We start from the raw sequence: 13,205 nt of genomic DNA, 5'->3' as shown, positions 1-13,205 counted from the left end.
GCAGGTTTCAAAACATAACATCGCATGCTACGTCTATCTGCATTAGGTTACTGTTACAGATAGCCTAAGTTCTTGTACAACATGCTGTATATTAACAATTAAGTTGAAGAAAAACAACAAGGAAGACAGATAATCAATAGATAAAAAATATGTAACATTTAATACTAGCATTTGTACAATTATTTACAATAGGAAACCTATATACACTTTAATAATAAGGTCGCCGAGGATTATTCTGTAAAAAAGTAATTAATTAACATCTAACTAAAATTGGTAATTTGAATACCTACTAATGGATTAGGTCGAAACCTATATGCAAGCATCATTCTTTTTCTATAAGCGTCATATTCATCATCTGTTGTATCCATGCTGCTTGGGTTGGTCACCCCCAGACCTTGATTTTGATCACGAATTGCACCTCTAAAATTAATGTGTGTCCTTAACACGTACATACTCGGTTAAATAATTATACGAGGTGTACTTTTCAAGTAAATGCAATTTTGAAATTGAAATTACCCATTTATTCGCACCACATATCTATATCTGTTGGCTGGTTCTTTTGCATATCAAAACAGTCCGTAACTTAAAAAATACACCTCGTAATTCTTTACAATATAAAATGTTAATGTAGGTATATGATCATACTTTCACCAAATTTAAATAGGTATGCCTTTTTTATGTTCATTTAAAAATTATCCACCTCTAAAGCTCTATATTTTTGATTTGATTGGTTAAAACACAAGTGAGTATTACGCTGAATAATAAAACGAGTGACGAATTTTGTAAGCCGATAATTATGTTGTTTACTAAACTGTCGAACGGTCATTAGCTCTTAATGTCAACGAACCAAGCGTGAAACAGTGTAATTTATTTCTGTTGTCAGTGCTGGATATATCAAACACAGCGCCATCTTCCACCTTCTTATAATGAATGCAGTATAATAAAAAATATATTATTTATGAAGTAGTAGGTTGCTTGTCCTTAGAAAAAAACGACACAGCATTTTTGTATTGGAGAAAATTAGTTTATTTATTATCGTTTATTGCCCTGAGCACTTTCTCAGGCGGTCCTTCAAAAGTTTTAAGGTCATTGGTATTAGGACTGCTCCTGACATTTTGGATCCTTCAAGCATGGATCGGTTCATAAATTAATGTTCACTGTAACTATTGGTTGTAAACTGTGCGTCACCTTGTTGGTTCATGATCAGTCAGATCATGAACCAACAAGGTGACGATATGGATCGTGTCAGACATAGCAACCATAGGCTAGTCAAAATAGGTGGTTAAGGTAGAAAAAATTAGTAACAAAGTGATCTCTGCGGAAATGAGTACCCAATAGGGTCCTTATTAACCCCTCAAAAATCGCACTTTGTCGCATTGGTGGAACTTGGAAAAAAATTGCCGCTATCTTGATTTTTTTCGAATTTATTAAATATTTCGTAAAGTATACATTATATCAAAAAAACTCAAGAGACTTTTTTTTATGGAGAATCAAAAGTTACCTATAATAAAAAAATGTTTAAGTCTATTGATCAAAAAACAAAAAAGTTATTGACATTTATATGATTTGGCAATATCGATTTTTTTTAAATTTGGTAAATATCTGAATTAGTTAAAACTGTTTTGTATGCCCAATTTTGAAAATAAGGATTTTAAAGTAAAATACTCAATAATTGGGTAATTATTCACATCTGCGTCCAGACTTAAAATTATTTTAAATCTGTACTGGTGTCCAAAGAAAATTCATGATTTAATGTAGCAGGTAAGTAGAGGGAGGCAAATAATTGAATGTTTTCTTTAGGTTATCGCCTCACTAGAGTCGTTTATATATTTTAGCAAGGTCTGATGATGAGGGCCGCCCAGAGGGGGGGGGGCAACTGGGGCGATTTGCCCCAGGCCCCCGATTTCAAAGGGCCCCCGTGTTGGTCGTGGATCTGTGAGGATGAATGAAACAGCAATAGGGTTGCTGTTGCCACATTTTCATTTGTACGGCCGATGATTTTTTGCGAAGAATAGAAAATGACAACATGAATGTGGCTGTTCCCGGTAAAATAATGCGGTAAATCACTTGTCAGCATAATAAACAAGTAGAAATTATGCACATTTCTTGTGCAGATAAAGCGCATTTTTTAAACCGCATGGAAATATTTCTCCCAGATGTACTAATTCGACAATCCGCTCTTGAGCGATGACCCCCGCATTCCCCCGTCTCATATCTTCATGAGAAGAAGTTGCGGAGGGAAGTTATTGTTTGTAGAAACCAATTCCTTTCAATGAGACCTTTCATTAGAATACCATGAAGGGTAAAACGTGTGTTCACCCCCCCCCTCCATTTCCCCCCATTTTGTTCAATTTTTTCTATTCCAAAACAGGGCCCCAAAATTTACTTTGTCCCAGGCCCCTGAAATTGTCTGGGCGGCTCTACAGTGATGATGAAGTGAGCTTCGAAATCGATAACCTAGAGAAAATAAAAACATTCAATTATTTGCTTCCCTCTACTTACCTGCTACATTAAATATATCCAAATAATTAACATGGAGCAATACATCAATAAAAAAAAAAAGATTCATGATATTAATGTGCTGTTTGGCAGCTTCTTCGGTTGGTGGTAATGAGGCTAAACACAATTCTTAATTTAAGCCGAGATTTAAGCTTTGCCTTGAAGTCATGCGCATATACTTGCGTAACGCATCATAGGGATTTAAATGTAAAATTCATAACATGCGATTATTGGCTCCCCAAATTATTTTAGAGCAAAAATGTATTAAGTTTTTTTGTAGGAAAAATTGTTTTACGCCAATCAACCGTATTATTTTTCAATTTTTTTCATATAGACGGAAAATTGGAAAAATAAACCTATAATCTCCACTGCCATGGAATTTTCTAAAACAAAAAGATATCCAGTTATCAATTAGCAGCAGATCGAAATGGATTTTATGATCGACTTGGTTACTGTCTTGCAGTTAATGGTGACTTATTCGAACATTTATTGTAAATTGTTATATTAGGAAACCGTTTTTAGTAATTTGGTCTTTCTTTATATTGAATTCGCTGTTCTAAATATAATACTTTTTGATAGAATTTGATTTGTTTATAGCAGACATTCCATGGCATGACGGATATTGGCGTAGTTTCTCTATTATAAAATTCCATGGCATCACAGATTATTGAAAAAGATGGGGGATTTAATTTTCCAATTTTCCGTCTTTATTATGTAAAAAATTGAAAACTAATACAATTTTTCCTACAAAAAAACTTAATACATTTTTGCTCTAAAATAATTTGGGGAGCCAATAATCGCATGTTATGAATTTTACATTGAAATCCCTATGATGCGTTACGCAAGTCACCACCCTGTATAGTGTGTGACGTAACTGGTTAATATCATGAATCTTCTTTGGACACCGGTACAGATTTAAAATAATTTTAAGTCCTGATTTAATTAAAACTGCTATATCTGCATTAAGTTCTTGAAATACATCTAAGTCTCGACACAGATGTGATAATTACCCAAATCATATAAATTTCAATAACTTTTTTGTTTTTTGATCAATAGACTTAAACTTTTTATTATAGGTAACTTTTGATTCTCCATAAAAAAAGTCTCTTGAGTTTTTTTGATATAATGTATACTTTACGAAATATTTAATAAATTCGAAAAAAATCAAGATGGCGGCCATTTTTTCCAAGTTCCACCAATGCGACAAAGTGCGATTTTTGAGGGGTTAATAAGGACCCTATTGAGTACTCATTTCCGCAGAGATCACTTTGTTACTAATTTTTTCTACCTCACTTGTGTAAACCTGCCTAGATTGACCAGCCTACCATGGAAAAATGCCAGTCTGGTATGGTGAAGACTATGTGACAAATTTTGGCATTATTTGTTAATGAATAATTAAACTCACAATAATAAAACTTTAGATTTGGTTATATTCCTTTTTTTTAATATAATCGTGTACGCAAAAATATAAAAAAAAAATAATAATAATAACGGTCTTTAGTGGTTTTGTTTTAGCTAGCCACGAAAAATACACTGCCTAGGGCGAAATTCAGGAGTAGAAAGTCTACCCCTGCTCTTCCATCTAACTCTCTTAAATTTCAAACCCATTTGTAAATGTGTATTTATCATTTTCGTATTATGTATGCAGCATCATGGATAATAAATTTAAACAATACACCATACTTGTATATGAACTTACTTATTTACTGGATCGACAATACCACAAGCATTAACTCCTAAACCCTGCCCTTCCGACCAGCCAAGCTTCTGAAGCATCTTAAAACCGACATTATCTTCTTTTAACTTAAAATCTTTATAATCGGACAGCTCCATCGGACGACCTTCCTTGAAAGCAGAATTACTTTCCAAAAACCGTTTTAATTCGTCTGGCGGCAAAAAATCTCCAATATGATGTTTCCCCTCCGCGTTTCGTGTAAGCTCGGTCGCCCATTGGTGGGTAGAGCTCATTTCCTAAAATCACAGTTTACCGATTGCCGTCTGCGCTCGGGATATTACTTGAATTCGAAGTTTATGTTCCCAAGTTCCACCATCCGTTTCTTCATCGGAGTCATACTCGTATTTGTTTTTACCTACTTGTGCGAGGCGATTATTTTCTTCCTTCTTTCTAAGCATTTCTTGATAAACAAGATTAACTTTAAAATTCTCCTCCGCCTTTTTCCACTCCTCCTCCGATAGGTTGGTGGATCCGTACACGTTGAGTACATATTGTATGAGATGAGGATCGTTTTTAGTAATTTTAGAAAGCTTGACACCTAACAATTGAAAATAAAGTATAGTACTTCGGAGTGGTCTACATACAAGGCGAATTAATTGTAGGCATTAATGAAATTTGAATTGGAAAAGTGTCACCAATTATGGTCGGTGGTGGTATTGACAATTCCTTGCTTCCCCATCGACTCTTGCGTTTACGGCGTGACGTATCTCCATTCAGCTCATCCTCATCACTGTGAGATTGCAGTCTTTCCGTTTTTGTAAACTGCACCTAAAGCAAATGTGCAAGTGTGTAAAAATACTGTACAACAAATTACTTGGAAAATTGACACCTCTGGTTTAGTGGTAAATAAGTCATCGTCAGTCGCCATCTCAGGCTCATATATATCTTCGGGTTTATAATTTTCAACTTTCACCTCCATTTTTCCCATCTCTAATTTGGATTGTTCGATTAGCTGCAAGTATTGTTGATAGGCTGCCGATTCCTTGTGGAATAAAAACCTACAACACCCAGACATGTCGAAGAATCTCATTTGAACAAAATTAATAAGTAAAGTAGACCGTTTTAAGCCCACAGCAAGACGACTTTTGTCATGAAACATTTTTAACTACTGAACAGTGTAAATATCAAAAAGATAAATGCAACATGACAAAAGTGTCTGAAAAATGCTTCAGAATGAAAACGCTGTAATCCCTGCATACCACAAATTAGGATCTTGAGGCTTGCGTTCACGAACGATGTCCTCTATGCCTGGTCCACATTGAGCCACCATACGACCCAACGAAGCCATGGCTTCAAACTCGGAGGTACCTGGGGGACACACTTCACAAACCGTCACTAAAAGCCCCATACAAATACAGGGCTGGCTCAAGTTTAAGATGCATTTAATGAGAAGAAAAAGTTGTTACACAATCATAAGAACCAACCCTGCTTAATATACAACAGATAAAATGTTGCTGCAGCCTTAAATACTCACGTACCTATAAATAAATAAAAATAGATCTACTCGAGAACTATTATACAAACAAAAACAAGCTGAATGTTTCCAACAGACGACTGCGTTTAATGGAATGCTCTGGTCTAATGACTTCAATTATTAACAGAATTTAAAATATAGACAATTTCGTACAAATTAATTCAGGATGTTTGTGGTCACCATGAGATTCTGGATTATCTAACAAGATAAAATATGGAACATTTGGGGCAAAGTTGAATAATAAATAAATAAATAGGATAATTTTGTTTTCATAAGAATTTTTTTATTTTTTTATGTAAACCTGCATCCACCTTTCGGTTATTAGCAGCGGAAATTTAGGCACAATTTGGTACGTGTAGGTATCCTTAGATCTGTGAGGTAACCTTAATGTGGGAAACTAAGAAGGTGCAATTATTGTTTGGGTATTTCAGATACAAATGGCGACACAGGTCTTAAAGTGCTGTCTCAAATTTTTGTCTCTTACATTGAAAAGTGGACCAACAGACTAGAAGCGCTGGTGTAATTTACAAATGGCGGGTATAGGTGGGAGCAGTTCATAAATATAGGGTTATTCTACCGTTTTTGTGAAAATACAGGCTGATTCAAATTCGAGGGGCGCCATGGGTATCTCAAAATTTGATAGACAGGTAGTTTAAATTTGTCAAAGTTGCGTATTTTGATGCTCAACAAAATGTCGATTTTAAATTGAAAAAATTCCGACTACCTTTGGAGATTTCTTGAAACAAATTGTAAATCAGCATATGCATGATTAAAGCGCATTTTTGGTAATGCAGGTCAGTATTTTATTAGCGAAGTTTAAAATTATCGATCTCACGAGTAATTTTATCTGCGTTAAATAATTAATTTTATTTAATTTCAATTGACGGTACGTCTTCATTTTGGAAAACAAATCATTTTTTTTCTGATTTCAAAAATGTAAATATCACTATTTTTAACAATAAATGGCGCTATTAATTTGAAAAAACGCTGCAAGAAACTACGAGCATACACTACCCAAGATATAGTTTGCCAAGAAAAAAAGAAGATTTTTAACAATATTTAAAAAACAGTGATGTTTACATTTTTGAAATCGGAAAAAATGCTCTATAAAATGACACAAAAAGTAAAAAAGACTTTCATGAGAAAAAATAAAAGTTGATGATTGTTAACCGGAGATACAAGTCAAACTTAAAATTTAAAACTACCATCTTATAGGTAGAGGAAAAAAGTGGCCATAATGACGTGTCATTTATTTGAAATACTTTTTAAATAAAATCGGTAAAAATAAAAGAATTTTGCAAAATTTCGTTTTTTTCAGAATATCTCCAAAAGTAACCGGACTTTTTTAGAAACGGCATTTTAGTAAGCATCAAAATACACAACTTTGCCACATTTGAACTACCTATCTATCTCTTACAGTTTCAGAGATCCCCATGGTGACCCTCGAATTTGAATCAGCCTGTATATTTGAGGATATTGTTGTATTATTTAGTTATTATCTGTATTCTATCTTCGGAATATAATCTTTTATCATCGATTTGATATAAAATTTGTTAATTTGTTCCGGAGATATCGCGTTGTAACATTCCACGCTGAACACCCTGTAAGCAATTATCCATCATTATTGATAAATACGATAATCGAGGTCTATCAATATTTTTTCCAGCCCTAGTTACCAACAATACAATTTAATTTTTAAACCCTAATCCGACCTGTATACAATTTTATCAATTGTTAAGCTCCATCTTAAAATTGACACTTGTATTATGTCTCATTTCACATTATGTATGGTGTATGACATGTCTTTTTTGTTTTAAAAAACAGCTCTGATGATCATATACAAATAAATTGTGACTGATGATGATTTAAAAACGTCATCTGGGCGGTTGATACCTATTTTTATTATATGGAATAAAGCGATTGAACTCAGGGAAGACAAAAGTGGATAGAAGCATTCGAAATGTGGTATAGGAGGACAATGAGGATTAGCCGGAAGGATAGGGTAACAAACAAAAGAGCCTTAAAGCTAGTACAAAGATGTGAAAATGAAAAGATTTGCGGAGGATATGAAAGGGACCGCGTCCAAGCAATCCTAGGATTTCTTGTAAAAATAACCTTGGCGATTTCATCAATAAAAAAAACAACAAAAAAAGTCAAATTGTTTTTTCACGATGATCCAATCAAGTCACCAGGGTCAGTATCACATGAAATGTGACTTCGTTAAAATCACAATTTTAGCGTTTTTTTTTTACACAAAAAATTGATATTTTATAGACTGAAGGTGAAGTCACCAAGGTCAGTTTTACAGAAAATCTAGCTCTGTTTATAAGCTTTCAGCTCCAGAGTTGAATTGTGCGTGTTTTTTATACCCAACCAATCAGATGTTAGCTTTCCGTTTTCCACGAAAGCAAAGTTTTGGAGGTATAACCTCAATTTTAGCATTACTTAACACACAAATTTGGTTTGGTCCCAAAGACAAAAAAAATTCTGTCGAGTAGTGTTTTATGCCAATAACCAAAAATCATTAGAAATTGGCAAAAACAGAATATATAGTGTGTGCCAGATCGGGTGGGATTGCATGGGTAACTTTCTTATTATTAAAGACAGAGAATTGATTAAATGGACAATGTTTTGCAGTTTTAGATGCTTATTTATAATTTACTTCAAACTGTCGAATAGGTTCGACGTAAATTCAAAAAAACTAAAATTGCTCCCTTTAATGTCTTATATCATCGGATGTATAAGAGATATAAAAAAAAGTTTTATATAAAAGTTACTGTCTTTGATACGCTTAATTTAGAATTGATGTTAAAAAAAATCAAGATTGGCTACTATTGAGGAACATTTACCAACTTTCTAAAGTTAAATAGGCGCCATATTGGATTTTTAGTTTATGTGATAGATTGTCTTTTCAACGAGCTATCATAGCATAAGATTGGAAATAAGATACCAATTATATCAACGATTTTTATATTTTAATCAAGTAGGCTGTGATGAATTAAAAAAAAACAAAACAAAATCTATTCGAGGCAACAAAACAATGAAAATTAATTACATCAGATGTCGAATAGGTCGACATTTTGAATTTATATTTTAAATAAGCATCTAAAACTGCAAAACATTGTCCATTTAACCAATTCTCTATCTTTAATAATAAGAAAGTTACTCATGCAATCCCACCCGATCTGGGACACGCTGTATATTGATATTTTGAACACTACACAAATGATCAATGGACTATTTTTTTTCTAGAAGATAGTAGGCAGTCATTGGTGAAAAAATCAGACAATGCTTCTAGCTGGTATTCCACTAATTTATTTCAAAGTCCGTTAAAATGGGTGTTTATTGATTTTACATTACACAACATATACAGGGTGGTGCTTAGCGCAACACAGCATAGCGATTTCAATGGTAATTTCTTTATAGTCAATTACTAGCTCCCCTAATTATTTTAAAGCAAAAGTCTACTTTTTTTAGAGAAAAAATACTGCATCTGTTCATACTATTACTTGTAATTTTCCGTTTTTGAAAACCGTAGAAATTGACAAAATAAAAAAATCAAATTTTTATAAATCGGTGATGCTTTGGAATCTTTTAACACACCCTGTATACAAATCATCATTATTTCCACTCGGTTCGCAAATGTGATGGAGACATTACTACAAACGAATTTGATCTCGCACTCTAAATCTGCGTTTAAGTATTATAAGTACAAATGGTCATACAGTAAATGTGATTACAATAAAAATTAGAATTAATGAATTAATATGATTATGTTACACGTACAGCATCTAGTGGACGCGATCCGAAGCTGCCAAGACGTTTGAAAGCCTCTTTGAAGATGCATTTCTTGTTTCAGGGAGATATCACCAGGTATTTTTCAGAATTTTCGTCGCGATATATACCGAGTGGGGCAATAAAAAGACACGTGTTTTGGGATTAAGCAACATTTTTAGGCCATATATTGCAACAAATCTTAAGAGCATAAATGAAAATCTGGATACAAGCTGATTATAGGGATTTATTATTCACGTCTGGTAAATTTTGTATGCAAAATCGTGTCAATTTTCACGAGTACTTATTATTTAAAAAAAAATGATTTTTACAAAAGCCAAAAATAGGTTAAAACCAAAAAGAAATAGATAATTGTTGATTTCTTTAAACGTATTTTTTATTTGGATTTTCGACTGTGACCCGTGGTGCATATAAAAAATTTTATTTTGGCCCCCCTGGAAAAAAAGGTTGCCCAATGAGATGGTGAGAATGGTGAGATACTGGTCAATTGGTGCGAGGAGCAAACCGCACATCTTTTTTCGATGCTAGAAACCAAGGAACTTCCCCATCTGGTTGCTGATTGATGTAAACGAGAAGTTGTGAAAGCATAAACATCACATGTACCAGAGCCTACTATAACTACTATATTTATTAAATTTTCTCATTTTAATTGTCCCATACCATTTGCACCGTACGTAGAATCTTAACACACGAGATTAGCAAGAATTTAAAATGCGTCCAGTGCAGTTCCTTTACAAAAACCCAAAAATTACAAAACCCTGGTTTTCGTTACGAAATGTTTTTGTAAAAAAACTCACCCGGTTTTTGTTTGCCAACCCTGACTGTTAGCTTATGTCTCTCACATAATATGTTGGCACAGATTTAGTGACTGTAGGCAATATCTGTGGAATATACATAGGACATAGGGTATTGTTTTTCCCTTGTCTACTTGTAAATTACAAAATCCTTCTGAAGGGCGCCTAATTTTATGCAACGAAAATAACTTCTTAAAACAAATAAAGATCTGGCTGTCATATTAATTAACTTGAATATTGTTACTTTGGCTTCACACAAAATAAATAAATACGACTAAATCTTTGGCGTAAAAAATATATAACGCCATTTATGCATCCTTCAAAAACCTTTGTGTCAAACATCGTATTTTGGTTATCGATTTCAGACCTTGCTAATATACAGAACATCGAAATTGTGCATTTTTTAAGTGATTCGCTTACACTTTGTGTGAAAATTGCATTAAAAAAAAAATTATACATTTCTGTTACTCAAAATACACCTAGACCAGAGCATCCCACACAAATGGCGATGATAAAAAAATATATAAGGTATTTACCTGACGATAAATCTTTAAACGACTGCATTGGTGTAGCTGTAGGCGGTGGTATATTAATAGGAGGTAATTGGGTGGTAATTGGAGGAGGTTGGTTAACGAAAGATGCAGGAATAGTGCATAAAGGTGCTGTCGCCGTTGAAGTAAGAACAACAGGTGGCGGGCAATGTATGTTAACAGGAAGAGCGGTAATATTCACGTTTGGTGGAGGTAAAACGGGTTGCGCCAACAGAGACGGAATAACTGTGGGTGTGGGGGTGGCGGTTATTACGCCCACTGATGCGGAATTTTGAACGGATAGTGCGACAGATATCGATGATGGCGGAGTAAATGTCACTTGGGGCGGTGGCGGCGGCGGTGGTGCATAGCTTTGGACGGTGGTTGGAGTTATTTGCGATACTATGACATTCTGGACGGTAGGCAAGGATTGAATGCAGGGGGTAGTAATGATTTGTGGGGGTGGAATCGAGTGCACAACAATGTTTTGCGAAGGTAAAATATTTTGCACTGATACCACACTTTGAGGAGGAGGGATTGACGTGGAATGAAGTGCATTTGGTGGCGGGACCGATATATTCACACTTATAGTCGTGTCTTGTAGACTGGGTGGAGGAACTGATTTATTAGGAGGTGGTATGTTTTTTATAAAATTCGGATCAGACATGGTTTTCTCAATGCAACTTCCTTCAGCAGGGGTAGGTATATTGATCACATCTAAGGGTTTCGGGTTTGGTATCTCATTTAATTGAATTGGGGAAGGTGGCGGAATATTTTGAACCTGCAAGGGAGCGGGAGGAGGTATGTTGTGTGTATTAATTGGTTCCGGTTGAGGAATATTTTGGATTTGAATTGGATTCGGTGGCGGTATTGAGGCCAATTCTAAAACAGGAGAACACAGATTAACGTTATTTGGCAATGAAACGGAAGTGGAAGGTGGAATTAATGATGTGATTAAACTGGGCGGAGGTATGTTTGCAAGCGTGTTCGTTACTGATGTTAGAATGGTAGTCGCAGTTAAAGAAACAGGAGAAGCCAGTAATGTTCCAGTAACCGATTGTGGTATAACCTGGGGAGGAGGAACCGTTAACATTACTGGTGGTGCTACTATCACAGAAGTCGAAGTTTGAACATTGGGAGGGAAAGGAAGTTGTGGAGGAAGAACGTCCGTCTTCATTAAAGGCTGACCTATTACATTTTGAGCAATTGAAATTTGGGGTGGAATTTGAGGTTGGACATTAAAATTTGCTTGTGAAATTAAATTGGTATAAGTTGTCGAAATATTAATCTTAGGTTCAACGGCAACAGTAGGGAGCTTATCGGTAAATCGAGATACTTTTATTTTCGCCTTAGGAGAAGGTGATCGATGTCTATGTGACCATCTACTACTTTTATTGCTTCGGTCGTCACTGAAAACATAATATTAAAACAAATTGGAGTAATATCTGAGGAGGAAAACCACTCATTATCTGTACACATATTGACCATTCCCTGATTTTGTTTCGTATATGATTTGTTGCATTGTTTTTATTGGTACACAGGATTTTAGCTGAAAACTAACACAGCCCAATTCACATGATAAAGTAGGTACATAATGCAAAATAATTTTGAACCTGTTGTACACAATTTCCATGAGTGGTTTCCCTCTCAGTAAAATGTAACTTACTTATAGTTTCTATCTTGAAGAGACCTAAACGATTTCAACTTCTGATCAATTTTCTTGTCTTTCAACTGCCTAAACTGATCCATAAAGGAACCGTCATTGGAAAACTGATTGTAGTTCTTCATATCGAGTTTTGGTGAACTGGAATTTGTCAATAATTACTTTAAGCATTTCAAATACATACATTAAGTTAATTACATTTTTATTTGCTTTACTGATGAGATTGTAGTTGTACTTTTTGAATCTGTACTACTTGTCACACTGGTTGTGCTTTTCAGTTTTTGATCTATTCGAGCTTGAATTTCCTTCTTCTTTTGCTCTATAACCTTTTCTTGATGGGACATCTGGGCAAAACGATCATTTCGAGTAGTTTTCGTTTGGAATACGTCTACTATAGGTTTTTTCGACATATTGTATATTTTGTTTAAAACTTTAAATTTTATTTATATGTTTGAGTTGTTTTGTGCAAAATTCGTCAACCATTTTGTTTATTTTACAAATCGAGTGCGCCGACGTCGAAGTCAAAGCACAGACTAGAGTACGCTACTAAAAAATGCCTATTCTGTGACGAAAGATTTGAACGATACCGAGATTATACAAAGTCCTCCAAATTTATCGGACATTGCATCTGCAGTTAAAGCATGAGGAATAAGTTGACAAAGTTTATAATTAACTAAGTGAATGACCCAAAACCCATCAAGTACGAAACAAAAAC

General features: G+C 34.5%; 1 protein-coding gene across 1 annotated transcript; it reads right to left on the bottom strand.

Moving 5' to 3' along the window:
- Positions 1-141: 141 nt before the first annotated feature.
- Positions 142-13,005, bottom strand: LOC116162960. Its single transcript, XM_031476758.1, has 10 exons — positions 12,689-13,005; positions 12,494-12,631; positions 10,834-12,236; positions 5,434-5,554; positions 5,049-5,232; positions 4,819-5,002; positions 4,516-4,772; positions 4,199-4,470; positions 291-420; positions 142-235 (listed from the first exon to the last, which is right to left on the bottom strand). The coding sequence occupies exons 1-10, from the start codon at positions 12,898-12,900 to the stop codon at positions 209-211; spliced, it is 2,928 nt and encodes a 975-aa protein (XP_031332618.1). The 5' UTR covers positions 12,901-13,005; the 3' UTR covers positions 142-208.
- Positions 13,006-13,205: the final 200 nt, after the last annotated feature.

This window comes from Photinus pyralis, unplaced genomic scaffold (genome assembly GCF_008802855.1).
Source record: "Photinus pyralis isolate 1611_PpyrPB1 unplaced genomic scaffold, Ppyr1.3 Ppyr1.4_LG2, whole genome shotgun sequence".
Classification (NCBI taxonomy): domain Eukaryota; kingdom Metazoa; phylum Arthropoda; class Insecta; order Coleoptera; family Lampyridae; genus Photinus; species Photinus pyralis.
The sequence above is the reverse complement of the archived record's forward strand: the minus strand, read 5'-3'. Positions and strand labels throughout refer to the sequence as shown.